At 43.3% G+C, this 18,613-nt stretch overlaps 2 protein-coding genes across 2 annotated transcripts; one reads left to right on the plus strand and one right to left on the minus strand.

Moving 5' to 3' along the window:
• Positions 1–6,369: 6,369 nt before the first annotated feature.
• On the plus strand, positions 6,370–8,256 carry LOC123722911. Its single transcript, XM_045685472.1, has one exon. It carries the CDS (start codon positions 6,370–6,372, stop codon positions 8,254–8,256), a length of 1,887 nt encoding a protein of 628 aa, XP_045541428.1.
• Positions 8,257–15,402: 7,146 nt separating this feature from the next.
• On the minus strand, positions 15,403–16,239 carry LOC123722912 (ER degradation-enhancing alpha-mannosidase-like protein 3). Its single transcript, XM_045685473.1, has 3 exons — positions 16,075–16,239; positions 15,693–15,914; positions 15,403–15,616 (listed from the first exon to the last, which is right to left on the minus strand). Exons 1-3 carry the CDS (start codon positions 16,173–16,175, stop codon positions 15,403–15,405), a joined length of 537 nt encoding a protein of 178 aa, XP_045541429.1. The 5' UTR covers positions 16,176–16,239.
• Between the last annotated feature and the right edge of the window lie 2,374 nt (positions 16,240–18,613).

Below are 18,613 nucleotides of genomic sequence, written 5' to 3' on the forward strand. Positions count from 1 at the left end.
TTTCTATGCACTTTTGCCATCTCATAGGTAGTTCCTTGATCCCTTTACTAAAAAAAACCAGTCGGACGGGAATCAATAAAATCTTTGAAGGCGATTTGGACTGCCCCATCGGAGTTGAATTTTTTCCCTTGCAAGAAGTTATCCAAATTTCGAAAAAAATGGTAATCTGTTGGAGCAAGGCCCGGAGAGTACGGAGGATGTCTTAGACTTTCCAATTGAAGCTCTTCTAATGTAGTAGCCGTCTGTTGCGCAGTGTGTGGTCTAGCGTTGTCGTGAAGCAGCAGTGGCGTGGAGCGATTGACCAGCCTAGGTTGTTTAGCCGCTAGCTTTTCCATCATGGTTTGCAATTGCTGACAATAGACATCAGCCGTAATAGTCTGGCCAGATTTGAGAAAACTGTAATGAACAATACCGGCACTAGTCCACCAAACGCTTACAAGTAACTTTTTTGGGGTTAATTTTCGCTTGGGGCAGGATTTGGCTGGCTGGCCAGGATCCAACCATTGCGCTGAGCGCTTCCGATTATCGTAAAGAACCCATTTTTCATCACAGGTAATGATTCGGTTTAAAATACCTTCATTATTGTGCCGGTTTAGTAATGTAACGCAACAGTCGACGCGCGTTTGCCGGTTTGCTTCAGTCAATTCGTGAGGTACCCACCTTTCAAGCTTTTTAATCTTCCCAATTTGCTTCAAGTGAATTAAAACAGTTTTATCACTAACATCGCAGCCTGCAGCTAACTCGGACGTGGTTTGCGATGGATCCGCTTCCACAATAGCCTTCAACTCTTCATTATCAACTTGAGTCTCAGGCCGTCCACGGGGCTTGTTCTGCAGATCGAAATTTCCAGAACGAAAACGTTGGAACCAAAAACGAACTGTGTTTTCTTTTGCAACACGACCGCCATACACATCATTCACCCTTCGAGTCGTTTCCGCAGCACTAGTGCCACGGCGGAACTCGGTCGTTTGCAAATTTTGCAAACGACATTCCTTTAAAGTAATTTTTATTCTTTACATAAACAAACAGAGAATACAAACAAGTATACTTTGCAGTAATACCATTGAAAGGAAATATTGAAAGATGGAGGGAACGATGCCAATGGATATTTTATATTCCAACAAAATGTATCTCCCTTTTCAAGTTCATTCGGTAAGAGCAACTTTATTTTCAGTTGAGGTACTGTTTTAAGATTTGATACAATTTGATATCAATTCTGCTCTGGAGAAAAGTTAGTTCTGTTGCATAGAATATATTAGGTCCTTACATATGAAATTGGCGTTTTTCGTACTGGCCACTTTAATCACGAATTTCTCCTCTTTGGTAAGGAATTCCAAATTCAAATTTGTACAGCTATAGACTCATGTATTTGTGGTTCGATGACCGTCATTCATTTGTTTTTTTTCTTCTGTTTTTTTCTGTTTGCGTCACTCATTTTACAAAATGGAAAACTTAAAATATCGCATTATTTACGAGTACGAGTTCCGCCGTGGCACTAGTGCTGCGGAAACGACTCGAAGGGTGAATGATGTGTAAGGCGGTCGTGTTGCAAAAGAAAACACAGTTCGTTTTTGGTTCCAACGTTTTCGTTCTGGAAATTTCGATCTGCAGAACAAGCCCCGTGGACGGCCTGAGACTCAAGTTGATAAAGAAGAGTTGAAGGCTATTGTGGAAGCGGATACATCGCAAACCACGTCCGAGTTAGCTGCAGGCTGCGATGTTAGTGATAAAACTGTTTTAATTCACTTGAAGCAAATTGGGAAGATTAAAAAGCTTGAAAGGTGGGTACCTCACGAATTGACTGAAGCAAACCGGCAAACGCGCGTCGACTGTTGGGTTACATTACTAAACCGGCACAATAATGAAGGTATTTTAAACCGAATCATTACCTGTGATGAAAAATGGGTTCTTTACGATAATCGGAAGCGCTCAGCGCAATGGTTGGATCCTGGCCAGCCAGCCAAATCCTGCCTCAAGCGAAAATTAACCCCAAAAAAGTTACTTGTAAGCGTTTGGTGGACTAGTGCCGGTATTGTTCATTACAGTTTTCTCAAATCTGGCCAGACTATTACGGCTGATGTCTATTGTCAGCAATTGCAAATCATGATGGAAAAGCTAGCGGCTAAACAACCTAGGCTGGTCAATCGCTCCACGCCACTGCTGCTTCACGACAACGCTAGACCACACACTGCGCAACAGACGGCTACTAAATTAGAAGAGCTTCAATTGGAAAGTCTAAGACATCCTCCGTACTCCCCGGACCTTGCTCCAACAGATTACCATTTTTTTCGAAATTTGGATAACTTCTTGCAAGGGAAAAAATTCAACTCCGATGGGGCAGTCCAAATCGCCTTCAAAGATTTTATTGATTCCCGTCCGACTGGTTTTTTTAGTAAAGGGATCAATGAACTACCTATGAGATGGCAAAAGTGCATAGAAAATAATGGTTCATACTTTGATTAATTAAATATATTATATTAAAAAATATTCGACTTTTTGTTCCTCCCATACAAAACGCCAATTTCATATGTAAGGACCTAATATTTAGAGTTCGAAATTTAAAATCAAAAGAGTAATGAACGAAATAAATTCACATGTCTTTTGTAACTATTGGCGTAAATAGATATGACAATTGTTACTTCTTGCAGAACTGATGACAAAGGAATGTTATACGTTTAAAGGAATGTAATATTTGGTTAGTACCTATTTAATATTTGTTGATCGATCCATTTTGAATAACTGTAGCCTAAACGGTTGGACTAATTTTGAACTAAGATGTCTCATTTGATTTATAAATCCCCAGGGAATTAAAAGGTTAAATAAGAGAGTATTATAGTTTACGCTCTTTACAAATAATATAATGTAATAAACTAAAATAATTATACAGGTGTTTTAGCCGATTGATTCTATGAACTCAATAGTTCAAATGGGAAACACCAGTTTTGGCAGTGGAAATTCAAGGTCATAGAAACTTCAAACTTCACCTTGTTATTATACATTCCACGAATTTACTCAAATAGAGTCAATTTAGTAAAGGTATGTTCGGTATTGGAAATATGCAAGCGATTGCTGGCATATGCATCAACGATTTCGTACACATACACGTTTGACTGACAAGCGGAGCAATTACTGTAAATTCGTGAAGACATTTCTTACAAAATTATTCTGAAGCTTCTGATGGAGTTATATACAACTTGCATATCAGTAAACCCACTAGAAATAGGAGACTTTTATCCATCTTGAAAATATACAAATATTAAAAAAATACTATCAAACTTTATACTTAAGTTTTTGCTGGCGTCTACCGTTGTTAAAGATACATTGGAATTTGATATAAAAATTCAAACTTCCTTTTCTCTTTGGACTTTAAAATTTTGACTAAACTAAAGTGCCTTTTCATTAAAATATTATACCACCACATCAAACTTACCTGTACAATGAGTTTGTTTATTTATTAACGATTAAGTACTACTTCTTGGATCTTTGGTTATTTGAATTTCCACTCATATTAAACATGTTTCTTTTTATTGGCAGAATTTAATATAGTATACTTGTTTTATTGTTTAGGTACGCATAGGCCATTGTTTACCGCTCTATAAAGCTCGGAGCGTGCCTTATCACTCTGCTACGGTGTTAAACACTCTTACATAACCTCCGGTCTGGTGTAGGAAGTGAACTCGTCGAATGGCGCTCTAAGGTCATGGGCCTATTGCACAACTCTCGTCTTTTGAGTACACACATCACTAACACGAGCAAGAAAGTCCCTTTGTTTTCATTTCGTTTGAACGTGTTTTTGTTTCCAAAGTTTTATTAAATAAAGTCTTTTTTAATACACTATAGATTTTAATTATGCTATTACATTATTATCAAGTGATGATTAATGTGCAAGTCCTGGGTGGACTCCCAGCATTCTGAGCCATACAACAAAGCCGGCCTTACCGCAGTTTTGTAGACTTTTCCTTTTAGTTTTAACGGTATTCTAGTGTCGCAAAGTACGCCTGTGAGTTGTCGCCATTTAAGCCATGCCGTAGCGGTTCTATGCTGCACATCATCGTCTATTTTTCCATCGTGGCTTATTATGGATCCTAGATATTTGAAACTATTAACTTTTGGCAGAGCTACTTGACCTACGAAAATGCGAATATCATCTCCATTTGTTACTCCGTCAAATACGCAAGACATATGTTCGGTCTTCTTCCTACTAATCTTCAAACCATTCCCTTCTAGAGCTTCAATCCACGACTCCAAATCTCTTTGAAGGTCGTTTTCATCTTCGGATATAAGGACAACATCGTCTGCATATAATATATTCCACGGCAGTTCCTTTTGACATCGTTTGCTAATATAGTCAATAGTGGTGTTGAACAGCAGTGGACTAAGGGCTGAACCCTGGTGTACCCCAACCGTTATTGCAAATTTCTCACTCGTTCCTGCGGGGGTAACTATTTGAGTTGTTATATTAGTGTACATATCCTGAATTAAAGCGATGTATTTTTCGGGCGCAAGCTGAGCTCTTAATGCTTCCCATATCAGGTCGCGTGGAATATGATCAAAAGCTTTCTCGAGATCTATGAAGACCATATGGAGGTTAGATCGCTTATGTTTAGCTTTTTCTAGCAGAATACGAATGGTCTGTATTGCATCTGAGGTACTCTTTCCAGCTACAAAGCCACACTGGTTAGGGGTTAAAGTAATGATATTAGTCAGACGGTTATTTAAGATTCTTTCCCATATTTTAAAAGTATGGGCCATCAATTTAATTGCCCTGTAGTTTCCACAGTCTCTTACGTCACCTTTACCTTTATAGAATGGGACAAGAAAACTATTACGCCACGAGTTTGGTATCAGATAACCAGCACTTATTTTGTTAAAGAGCTCTTGCAACACATGTACATCGCTTCATGTACACTTAGTACATCGCTCCTATTGTCTTAATTATATTTTAGTATATTATATAACTAAACTATAGATAGGATTAGCAATCGCCCGAGATTTCGTAAGCGCAGTAAAAAAATAGCCTAAGTTCTATTGAAAGTCTCGACAAAATAGGTCCATACGATTCGGAGATTATGCATATGGCCATTTCCCGCTTGCGCCTTATACTCGTAATATAAACAAAAATTAACTTTAACTGTTAACTTTAACTTGCGTTAAATTTTCGTAAATTAAACGCTTTAACGATTAACGAAGTTAAATTTTTATTTAACGAATTAACGATTAACGAAGTTAACTTTTTGATTAACTGTGCCCACCTATGCTCTTTTGACGACCACATCGGACTACATCAGTTGACTTTTTTTTTAAAAATCTGAAAGTAACAAACTGTGATCGAGGCTATATTCTAGACCGACGCATTTATCCAAGTACAGTTACTTGATTGCCAACTCGCTAGAGCGCTAACCTCAACTTTAACATGAGCCATTTCAATGGAGGGTAGGTATACCGAATCTATTGAAATAACCTTAAAAGTAACACGTATTTACAAATCTAAACTATAGAATACAAAGTTGTTAAACGTCGTAAAATAAAATACCTCCGTGAAGTTGGCCCCCTCACTTTAATTTTTTTAACTTTTTTTTACGCAAATCGTTTGAGAATCGTTTGAGAAGGTTTGAGAGAAAAGAAATATCGTTTGAGAGTTCCTACTTTCTCCGTAAAAAAAATTTCAAATTCTAGTGTGAAGTTGGCCCCCACACTTTACTTTTTTTTCTTTTTTTCAATGCGAATCGTTGGAGAGTCGTTTGAGAGACATTAAGAGAAAAGAAATATCGTTTGAGAGTTTTTACTTTTTCTGTAATAAATATTTTAATTCTGGGCATCGAAAGTTACAAATCGATTTTCCTTTTTTTCCGAATTAAATATGGCAATCATGCACTTGGACGTTTCAAATTTATTGTGTAGGTAGAGAATGGTAAGAGAGTGATTGAGAGAAAAGAGAAATCGTTTGAGAGTTAATACTTTTCCTGAAATAAATATTTCAATTTCTGAATCGAAAGTAACAAATCGATTTTCCTTTTTTCCGAATTAAATATGGCAATCATGCACTTGGACGTTTCAAATTTATTGTGTAGGTAGAGAATGGTAAGAGAGTGATTGGAAGGAAAGAGAAATCGTTTGAGAGTTAATACTTTTTCTGAAATAAATATTTCTAGTTTGGAATCAATAATAATAAAAAGTGCATGATTGCCATATTTAATTAACAGTGGTAGACGCCAGCAACAACAAAATCTGTTGCACGAACTGGCCGGCTCGCCCGGTGAAATACCACGACCACACAGAAGACAGGCGTGAAGTGGAAGCAATTCCGCGTTTCGTCTGATGAGTGTGGTGCCGGAGGCCTAAACCCCCCCCCCCCCCCCTTAATACAGCATGGCAGTGGGATTGAAAGATAAAATACCCCAGGGGGGTACCAATACCCCTGGTATTGGAGAATCCCCCTCCGTGCGCTTACGCCTGAACTCCCGCTCGGAGTCTGGGGGTAAGCGCACGGGCCGCCCCGCGTATTCTGGGGGGGGGCACCATTCCGCTCGCTTGCAAAGGTCGGCAAGGCAAGGCAAACGAAGCAAGGCACTGTCAGCACCCCCTGTCACCCATGCCGTGGACTTCTGCAATATCAGGGGGCTCCATTCCAACTTGGAGGCCGTCCACTACCATCTCCGGACGGCAAAGCCGGCCTTGCTTTTCCTTACCGAGACGCAGATATCCTCTCCGGCGGACACCTCGTATCTGTCCTGCCCCGGATACAAATTAGAACAGTCCTTTTTGCCCCGGGCTGGGGTATGCGTGTACGTCAGAGAGGATATCTGTTCTCGTCGCCTCAGCCTTCTTGAAGGTAGGGACCTATCTCTTTTATGGCTGCGCGTAGATGGCGACGACCATCCGCGGGTCTATGCGTGCCTTTATAGGTCCCATAGCGGTAATGCCGAAACAGACCGACTCATGGAGCAAGTCCAAACGGCTACAGATTCCGTTCTGGCACAGATCCCTTCCGCTGAAATCGTGGTACTAGGCGACTTCAACGCCCACCATGCCGATTGGCTTGGCTCTCGTACCACCGATCATGCGGGGAGATCTGTCCACGACTTTGCCTTGTCTTATGACCTGACACAGCTGGTCACCTCGCCCACGCGAATCCCAGATGTCGAAGACCATACACCTTCCCTGTTGGACCTTCTGCTGACTTCACATCCGGACAGCTATAAGGTTTCCGTCGAAGCCCCTTTGGGCTCGTCAGACCACTGCCTGATCCGGACCACAGTGCCCATCTCGCGTCGCCCACGGTTTAAACCGAATGGCCTTCGCCGAGTGTGGCACTATAGGTCAGCAGACTGGGATGAGATGCGGTCCTTTTTTGCATCCTACCCATGGGAGAGAGTTTGCTTCAGGCTGGATGATCCCGACGCTGTTGCCGATTCTGTTGCTGATGTGGTGCTTCAGGGGATGGATCTTTTTATTCCATCTTCAGTTGTGCCCATCGGAGGCAGTTCTCGACCCTGGTTTGGTAAATCCTGCAAATTAGCCTCGCGCTACAAGCAGGATTGTTATCGAGCCTGGGCTGAGGCGTCAGCAGCTAGGGATGTAAATACCAGCCAGTTAAAAAAGAAGTATAACTCTGCCTCCAGGTCCTTCAAAAGAGTGATTGCCAAGGCAAAGTCCGAACACGTGGCCAGCATTGGTGAGAGGCTAGTGCACCTTCCTTCGGGAACTCGTGCGTTCTGGTCTCTTGCCAAGGCTGTCCAGGGGAATTTCTGTAAGCCGTCCTTACCATCTTTGCGCAGGGAGGATGACTCGTTGGCCCATACCGCAAAAGAGAAAGCCGATCTTCTGGGCTCTCTTTTTGCGGCCAACTCGACTCTGGATGACAAAGGTAACTCGCCGCCGAAAATCCCACGCGGTGAGACCTCTATGTCCGAAATCCAGTTTATCCAGAGATCAGTGCGGAAATCGCTGCAATCTCTGGATATCCATAAGTCGAGTGGGCCTGACGGGATACCCCCCATCGTGCTTAGGACTTGCGCTCCTGAGTTGGCACCGGTTTTAACGCGCCTGTTCCGGTTCTCCTACTCCTTAGGCGTTGTCCCGAAATCATGGAAGACTGCCATAATCCACCCGATCCCGAAAAAAGGCGATAGCTCAGACCCGTCCAACTACAGGCCGATCGCCATTACCACCTTGTTCTCGAAAGTCATGGAAACGACCATCAATTGCCAACTCATGAGGTACCTTGAGGAGCATCAGCTGATTAGCGATCGTTAGTACGGTTTCCGACAGCGTCGCTCAGCTGGTGATCTTCTTGCGTACCTCACGCATCGATGGTCGGAGGCGATCGAAGGCAAGGGGGAGGCCCTGGCGGTTAGTTTGGACGTGGCCAAGGCCTTTGATCGGGTATGGCACAGAGCACTCCTCTCGAAGCTGCCTTCCTACGGGCTGCCCGAGAAACTACGCGCCTGGATTACCAGCTTTTTGGAGGGTCGAAGCATCAAACCCAAACCAATTAATGCTGGTGTCCCACAGGGCTGTGTACTGTCGCCCACCCTGTTTCTTCTGCATATCAATGACATGCTGCAAATTAGCAACATCCATTGTTATGCAGACGATAGCACGGGTGATGCATTGTACACGGCCCGCGCTAACGTTTCTCGGGCTACTGCCGATGAGAACCGGACCAAACTTGTGTCTGAACTGGAGACCCTACTGGGTGAAGTTTCGGATTGGGGTCGACGAAATCTCGTTGATTTCAATCCCAAAAAGACACAAGTATGCGCCATTACCGCTAAAAAACAACCCTTTGTCGTGGATCTTCGTTTCGAGGGCACTCCCCTGGTTGCCTCAGCCAGTATCAGTATTCTCGGCGTTGACATATCGAACGACGTTCAGTTTCGCGGTCATTTGGAAGACAAGGCCAAGCTGGCCTCCAAAAAACTGGGTGTGCTCGGCAGAGCGAAGCAGTATTTCCTACCGGGCCATCGCCTTCAGCTGTATAAGGCGCAAGTTCGGCCCCACATGGAATACTGCTCGCATCTCTGGGCGGGAGCACCCCAGTACCAGCTTCTTCCATTTGACCGCATACAACGGAGAGCGGTTCGAATCGTCAACGACCGAGTTCTTACTGATCGGCTCGACACTCTGGCGTTGCGGAGGGACGTTAGTTCCCTCTGCATTTTCTACCGTATTTACCACGGGGAGTGCTCAGAAGAGTTGTTTGGAACAATTCCTGCCGCCGAGTTCCGTCATCGGACGACCCGACAGACCGCCAAGTTCCATCCACACCACCTCGATGGCTGGCAATCCACAACGGTGCGGTTTTCGCGTAGCTTTCTACCGCGTACCGCCGCGTTGTGGAATGGTCTGTCCTCGGCGGTATTTCCAAACCGCTACGACTTAGGGTCCTTCAAGAAGCGAGCGTATCACCTTCTCAAAGGCCGGCAACGCATCTGCGATTCCTCTGGTATTGCAGATGTCCATGGGCGTCGATGAACACCTTGGTGTTCTCGCTGCTCGTTTGCCCCCTTCTCTTATAAAAAAAAAAATAAAAAAAATATATATTTTTCAGAAAAAGTATTAACTCTCAAAAGATTTCTCTTTTCTCTCAATCACTCTCTTACCATTCTCTACCTACACCATAAATTTGAATCGTCTAAGTGCAAGATTGCCATATTTAATTCGGAAAAAAGGAAAATCGATTTGTTACTTTCGATTCCGACATTGAAATATATATTTCAGAAAAAGTATTAACTCTTAAACGATTTCTCTTTTCTCTCAATCACTCTCTTACCATTCTCTACCGACGCAATAAATTTGAAACGTCTTAGTGCATGATTGCTATATTTAATTCGGAAAAAAGGAAAATCGATTTGTTACTTTCGATTCCGACATTGAAATATATATTTCAGAAAAAGTATTAACTCTCAAACGATTTCTCTTTTCTCTCAATCACTCTCTTACCATTCTCTACCTACACAATAAATTTGAAACGTCCAAGTGCATGATTGCCATATTTAATTCGGAAAAAAGGAAAATCGATTTGTAACTTTCGACGCCCAGAATTAAAATATTTATTACAGAAAAAGTAAAAACTCTCAAACGATATTTCTTTTCTCTTAATGTCTCTCAAACGACTCTCTAACGATTCGCATTGAAAAAAATAAAAAAAGTAAAGTGAGGGGGCCAACTTCACACTAGAATTTGAAATTGTTTTTACGGAGAAAGTAGGAACTCTCAAACGATATTTCTTTTCTCTCAAACCCTCTCAAACGATTCTCAAACGATTTGCGTAAAAAAAAGTTAAAAAATTAAAGTGAGGGGGCCAACTTCACGGAGGTAAATAAAATAGGGATAGATTTACTTTTGTAAAAAATATACTTTGTCGACTGTGACGTCACACTGATGTCAAAGTTTTTTGAGCCTCCTGGTTAAATCATTTACAATACGAGATAACGTGGCTTGAGATGAGTAAACATCACATGCACTTCAGTCATAGACTTCCCTAGGAAAAGCTAGAGCTAGTTCTCCCCTCTAGATTTTCGCAAAAATATAAATAGATACTTCTAAATACTAATATAGTCTACAATCTCTATCAATCCTCAAAGATAACTCAAAAACTACATGTTGATAAGCATTTAGATTGAGAAAAAAAGTTATATTACTAGCCTTCCTATACTTAGCCTGGATCATCGGCTTGACCTTGACTTCAATATTTATATATTTCGTTTATCTTAGTCGAACCGAGAACTAAATATAATTTCAAACGTTGTTTTTATCATTTAAATTTAATCAAAACGTATAAAATCTCGTGGAATTTCACAAGCTTCAACTTTGGGGCTATTATTATTCATAATTTACATTAAAATGAAATAAACGAAAACATCGCATGCACTTTATCACTTTTATTATTATTTTCCTCCATTAAAAATAATGGCATAAAACTCTTTAATTTGATTTGAGTTTGAACATGATGGTAAAAAAAAACTAAAAATACTTGCATCTTAATTTATTTATTTAAAATAGAATGCTTACTCTAATTACCTATAAATATTACATACAGATTTCACTTAAATCAACGTTTCTTGGCCGTATTATTTATATGTAACATTACCCTTGGGTTTTTTGAGACTGAATTTTCTGTATAAAACATATCGTTATCCTTGTCATTATCTTTTACAAAACAGAGAACAATATGTTTTAAACGGAGATTTAGGTCTCAGAAACTCATGGTACTAACCTATAGTATTAAATAATAAAACATTTTTTCTAAATTTACTCATATCGACATAGTCACAAATTAAAATTTACAAGTTGTAGACACTTATATATCCCAATCTTATTGTATGAAGGAATTTCTAAAAACTTAAATCAATTTGCTCACATTTTAGGCTCCTTATATCTTTTTCGTAACACCGAGATATATGATTTTTCAACAAGTACCATCCATACTTCATATAGATGGTTTTTGTAGACTTCTTAAAGCAGGGAAAAATACGCTGCTTTAGGTAGCCATGTAAATCCACGGACCTGCTCGGTTGTCCGAGTGGGCGGAGAGGAGTACTCCGACGTGGCGCGTCCCCGGGTGGTGGATAGGGGAACGCCCCGGCTTCGGCTGGGGTAGGGCTTCGGCCCCGCGAACCAAACTCTAGGGTCGGTCATCGTGTTGGGTGTTGCACATGACCGACCCACCTGGAGAGGGCCGTCAGTGGTGGGTCACAGCAGTGACTCCGCCCTGACCATGCCCAACGGGGTCGCACCGTTAGATGCGACGTGGTGGGGCCGCGGGGGGTGTGGGTGGGTACTGGTTTATCCTGCCCATCTTACAGCCCTCGTGGCCGGATGTGGGGTGAGGTCGTGGTGGCTGTGGGTGGGTAACCCCTGCAGCCCTCGCGGCCAGATGAGGAGATGGATGGATGGGAGAGGTATGGAGAGGCAAGGGGGGGTGCTGGTTTACCAGCCCCCTCTGCGGCGTTTTAGGGTAGAGGGCGGGCCGGCTGGTTCCGCCGGTGGGGGCTGGGGTAGTAGGACAAAAAAGATCCTACCTCTCTGGCTCTCACCACTTAGGGAGAGGCGCTTCGGCGCCAGACGCACGGCCCGAGCTTTGGTTAAGGCCCAGCTGATACAAAGCTCGGGTCACCGCGTTAAGGTGGGCATGAGGGTTTTTAGTGGGTATGGCTGAACGACTGTAGGCGAGTCCCACACTCCCTGCGCCATTGCACTGCCCGGCGCAGGGGTACGGAAGTGTATTTTCCCTCGTTACAAAAAAAAAAAAAAAAGGTAGCCATGTAAATGAAAACCAATGTACGAGTATTAAAGTGGATTTTAACATTGGCTTATGGTGCTCCGCTTTGGTTACAAGTCACTTTGAGAACAGGGTAATGAACCAACAGCTTGCACCTAAGATGACTACCAATTAAATTGTATAGTGTATACCTATTACACTATGTTATATAATTTATCGACTAAGCGTGGGTTTCTGAGAACAAAATCATCCGTTTAAAACATATTATCTCTGTTTTGTCAAAGATGACGATTTGTCATACAGATTACACTCCAACAAATGTATGGTCACATTCATTTGACAGGTGTTAGTATTAACTTCCGATCACAGCTTCATTATTTATTTAGATATATATAAATTATTGCTTATTTTAAATGTTAAATAAAAATCTATGTTAACAATTAAAAAATATTTACCTATAAATAATATATGAAACATAAAATATAAAATAAACCATTACACAATTTATATAATTTAAAGACATAAAAATAAGCTATACATATAGTGATGTCCAATGTTGATTTAAATAATTAATAATCAATGTATGAAATAATTGGTAAAAATCAAGATATATGCATTTATTACTGATGATTGAATCAAAATATTGTTGAAAAATAACAAATTTTAATTACACAAGTCATTAAGAGCGCTATCCCTGTATTTTATTTATATTACCTATATATTTCTTTATTGTTTTTTTATAAAAGAGTAAACCTATCTGTAACTACTGTGAATGTATTGACCGCAACAGTTAGATACATGAAACATGCTATTTGTATTGATGTCAATAGCTACGAATGTGTGTATGAAATGACTGTCTCGTATGAAATTCATGATTGTGTTTAGATGAAGTTTAATGTATTGAGTCTGAAGTTATGTTAATTATTGTCTTCAATTTCCACATCAAATATTACATGTTAGGATCGAAAGCAGAGATCAACTATGTACAAGAGCGCCTGCCTTTCTCTGCTTCCCCCTGTCATATATATCACAAAAGCCACACCGCATACTCTGCACACCACATGTTGACACTTTTACAATTTCACAACACATCATGACCACTACTATGAACCGATGTCAATGTATATATTACTATTTTATTTTAAATGATAAAAATTTACATTTCCAATGGATATAAAAGTAAGTATTGATTGCATGTCTAGAGCAGGTTGAAATATGAAATAAATTCACTTTATAGGTTTCATATTAGTTTAATAATTTGCACGATGCAATCACAATCAATGAAGTTACAATAATGGGAGTGACAGCTCATACCAATGTTGACATATCAAAAAATACAGATACACTCCATACTTCAAGGTAGTGCGGACAACATTCGCAAAAGGCACGTAAACTGGACTTAGTGTTCGTTTTCATCCACAACAGGGCGCAGAGGTCGGGCTCGCAGGCGCTCAGCCGCGCCCACCCGGACGCCTGCCGACGTCAGAACCCCTCGTCATCGCCTTCGCCTTGTCCCTGCGCGCCTTCATCACCTTGGCTATCCTCCGTCGTGCCGGCACAGCTCCCCTCGCCCGAGCAATTATTGTGCAGTGCTTCGGCGCGGCTTTCGTCGTTCACGAACTTGGTTTTGGTGACGTACAGGTCCGAGGAGTCGCCGTCGGCGCACGGCTCGGCCGCCTCCTCGCCCCCCAGCGACAACTCGAACTGCGCCACCAGCTGGCTCAGCACGCTCTTGAGGTGGTCGAAGGTGTGCGCGTGGGGAGGCGCGTGGGGAGGCGCGCCGGCCGGCTGCAGCAGCGCCTCGCACGCGCCCTCCGAGCAACTCTCCACTCGCTTCAGCGACTCCAACTCCCCCACGGACACCACCATCTCGGGATCAGACTTCATTTGGTCCAGCAGATGATCGGCCTCCTGCGAGAAGAGGAAGACCGTCGGGATTTGTATGTCGTCGATGCCGTCCCCGGACATGGCGAAGAGTGCGGTGGAGCCGTAGGAGGTGCCGTCGACGTTGTCGAGCACGACGGCGAGGCGGGCGCCGGCGGCCTGCAGGTTGCGCGCCTTCTGGGCGAACGTACACTGGCCGCGACGCGCCACACCGAACATGCCGGCGAGCGCGGGCGCGTTGGCGAGCGCCGAGCACGCCTCCGGGGGCTCGGCGAGCAGGGGTACGCCGCGCAGCCGCTCGCCGCCCGTCACCTGCCGGCCGAAGTGCGCGGGCCCGGCGGCCAGCACGCGCTCCGACGTCGCCACGCCCGCCGCCACCACACCGTTCTCGGTGTCGCTCAGCGTGTTCCACTTGGACATCTCACGCATGAACGTCATACCCTCCGATGCCTCCTTTGACGATTTCGCCTGGAATTATTAAAACATTCAATGTTTTAAATAACAAAAATTGAGACGATTTTATTTGTACTATAAGGTATTTGTGTTAATCGTAAAAGTACCGTGGCGACTGTGTAGAGCAGCTGCACGCGGCCGTCGGGCAATGTGAGGACGGAGATGCCCATGTCGGCGAGGGCGAGTAGCTGGCGCGGGTCGGTGAGGGGGCGAGGGCGCGCCGGGGGCCGCCCGGCGCCGCCCAGCAGAGTGCGCAGCGGCCGGCGCACACTCGACGCCTCCAGCGACCACGTGCTCGGGCAAGTCCTGCACGCGCGCAGACAATGTTGGTGCACTCTCCACATCGATTGGATAATAAAACGATAAAAAGTTAGTTGACAGTTTACATACTTTACGTATTTGTCCTCGTCTTGATCGTCGATGTTGAGCGCGAGGGTGGAGTCGAGTCCGTCGGTGGCGAGGGCGAGGGGCAGGAAGTGCGCCTCTGTGGTGAGCACGTAGTCCTCGAGGTGCACCGGTAGGTCGCGGTCCTCGCCGAACAGCATGTACAGGTACTTGAAGGTCTCCGCGAGCACGAAGGAGTCCATGCGGTCCTCGTGGACGCGCGTGCGCACGTCGTTGACGGCCGCGTACCCGCAGGGCACGCGCGTGTGCCGCTGCAGCGCGCGCAGCACGCTCTTGCCCACGTGCAGGTAGTGGTCGTCGCCGGTCGCTCGGTGGAGGAAGTACGTCGACTCCAGGAACTCCGGACGCAAAGGGTGCTGGCCCCAATGCACCTACATTTACACGTTTACTTACAAAATGTTGTAAAAGTATAACTTTTACAAAATGTCGAAATATTATGAAAATAAGACATCGGTAACAAGTTGCAAGTGCACTAGTAGTACCTGGAGATCCGATGTGAACGCTTCAGGTATGAAGGTGTGGCGCTGCATGACCTGGTAGAGCATCTCGTGTGTCTCGACGGCGGGGCGCACGTCCCCCAGCAGCACCTGGAGCCCCGGCCAGAACGCCAGCAGCGCGTCCATAAAGTTGCGCGACTGCAGGTGAGGCCTGACACGACAAAGACGACATCAGCACTCGACATCATCTCTCCACATCTCATAACGATCTGTTATTTATGAAATACCTGTGCATATGCACTGCGAGCATGACCGGAGGTCTGCTGATGTACTTCATGACGGCGTTGTAATGACGAGTGAATCGTGCGAGGTACTTCTCATCACCCAATAATATGTAAGCTTTGAGGCAGTACTCGTAGTAGGAGTCGATGCCTGCACCAACACCAGAGTCCTTGCGCACCCAATCACCAGAGTGGATGTTGATCACTGTACCCATCAGGTCGGATGTCCTATATTATACACAAATAAGCTAAGATTCAGATATGTTTGTGAAAATTTAGTTTTCCTTATTCACCATCATTTATAACACAATGTAGCAAATAAAAGTCGTAAGATTCAAATGACATAACTTTTTCAAGGATACGCCATATCGTAATGTCATAAATGTACCTGTGCCTGATCATCCAGAGTCTATCCATGGCTCGATGTGCCTTCTGCTCGAAGACTGGATCTCCGGTGAGACGAGAAAGTGCCGCCATCTCCAAGATCATGGTACCTGCACACGCCGTGCATGTCTCCCTGGATTCCGAGAGGCCCCGGAGACCATGTCGAAGGTTCACCTACAAATATAACATTGAAGTAAATACTGCGCACATTCGAACGTAAGAATTTACGATTTGTATCTACGTTTGAAGTTTATTTAGTGCTAGCTGACGCCCGCGACACCGTCCGGGCGCAATTTAAAAATAATAATAAGTAACATTCTAAGTTACAATAGTTCCGGCAGTGCACACTCACGGGTCTTTTTTCAATTAAATATCGTGAAATTTTGATAATATACTAATTCTTGTTCCAATCAGAATTTCTTGAAGTCATTTGAAATAAGCTATAATAAACTTATGCTAGTTTATAGTCCACAAAAGTCAAATTTCAGGATTTCATACCAACATCTAAATCGGTAGTCCTCCAACTAACAATTAGGTTATTAGCAGTTCGAGTTTTGTTCATACTGACCCGTTCATGCGGTATGCCAGTGGAGGTGTTAAATGCAGGTAGCAGCCTCCGGCCCAGGTCCGCGGCCAAAGCTAGCAGCTGTCCATCGTACCAGCGCAATATGGGCACTTCGCTTCGCAACGCAGTCGCTCACACGTGAGCGGACAACAAACCCCTAAATAGACAAGAACAAACAAACAAATAAAGTTAATAATAAAACAATAAACGGTATGTTATTCAAAGGAAGAATAAAAACCAAATGGCTACAGAAGACAAGTATGAAATTAAAAAAATATGTTACATTACATCAGTAAGTTAAAACTTCTAAAAACACTGAAACTACCATAGTTGGTCTATAGACCAAAATGGACATCCAACTTGGTGGGTATATGTCAAACTATTTATCAGAGCTCACTAGCGTCCTTCTGTTAATGTCAAAAAAGTGTCACAAAGTCCTTATCATACTGTAACTGTCATGTCATGTTTTTGATGTGAAACATCTATAGAATCACTTGTAAACCGAATCGTTGGGTTGGCGACGCTTGCCGTGGCGACGGGTCGCCAAGCTATACTGAGCTATACATATATATATTTTATCTGTTTAGTTTAATAATATTGAATATTTAATATTACTATTATTATTATTCCACATATTTATTAATTTTCTGATTTAAACATTTTTCTTAATATTATTATTATTATAATTACTATCATTACTATCATTGTCATTGCCATTTCCATTGCCATTGCCATTGTCATTATCATTATGAGTGAGTGAGTACAGTTTGACGCTCGGTCAAGTAAACATCGCTCTCGTCCTCTCTTAAATTTTTATTTAAGTTATGTGGTGAATAGCGACTATCTAAACATTTCTTGTTTCAGTAATTAAGTGATAGTATATGTGTTTGTGTACTTCGAAACATTTAAACGCGTAAACTAGTCTCAAAATAAAAGTATATTGTTTTACTTGTTATCATTGAACTGGAGTAAATTTTTAACAACTACCCACACATGTATGTTGCAATAACTTGTTAGCGTTGATTGTCTAGTGATGTGCTTGTTTACGAACAGTTAAATCTATTCATACGAAGTGTTCAAACGATCACAATGTCAGCTAAGTCTCAACGTAAGTGCGTCGGGTGTAAGAACGCGAAAGGTAAGTGCGATTGCCTTCGCACTAACACGACTAAGTCTGACAACAGTAATATCCTGTTGCGTTCTTCTGACCTGAGTCCTCTTGATAACATCATCCTGTCGCCAGGGGGCTCCGACGACAATATCACCTTAAGTAAAAATACCACAGCATGTGCCAAAGATTCTGAAAAGCTGGAGTATGTCACTGAACGTTCTCTGCGGAATATCATGAAGAATGAAATGGCGGAGATGCTAAAAATTTTTATCCAACAACATGTCACAGAACAATTCGTGATCGCCACCAATAATATGTGTAAAGAAATGGAGAAGATTACTTCTGCCTTGGAGAGTTTTAACTCGCGAATGACCAATGTCGAGGAGCGGGTGGCAATTGTCGAGAAACGTCTAGATACTAATATTAATCGCAATGACTTGGCAGTTGTCGAATATCTTCAAGCAGAAATTAATCAACATGAACAAGAATGTTTACTCAATGACTTGGAAATCACGGGCTTACCGGAGGAAAAAAATGAAAACCCCCATCACCTTACGTCTCTTTTAGCAAATAAACTCGGTATAACACTAGACGAACGAGATATCGTGAGTGCCGAGCGAGTGGGTCGAAAAACTGTTTTAGTCGAGAATGAGCGGGGCACAGAAGCAGCCGCAACACTGGCGCGTCCGCGCGCCCTCGTTGTTCGGCTGGTGCGGCGCAGCGCCCGCGACGAGCTTTTGCGCGCGGCGCGCGTGCGGCGCATTCTCGACTCCGCCGGCGTAGTGTCGTCCGTGGCCCCCCGTCGTGTCTATGTCAACGAGCGGTTATCGCGCCTCAACAAGCAATTGTTCTATAAGGCACGTGAGG

Source organism: Papilio machaon, chromosome W (genome assembly GCF_912999745.1).
Source record: "Papilio machaon chromosome W, ilPapMach1.1, whole genome shotgun sequence".
In the NCBI taxonomy this organism is placed as follows: domain Eukaryota; kingdom Metazoa; phylum Arthropoda; class Insecta; order Lepidoptera; family Papilionidae; genus Papilio; species Papilio machaon.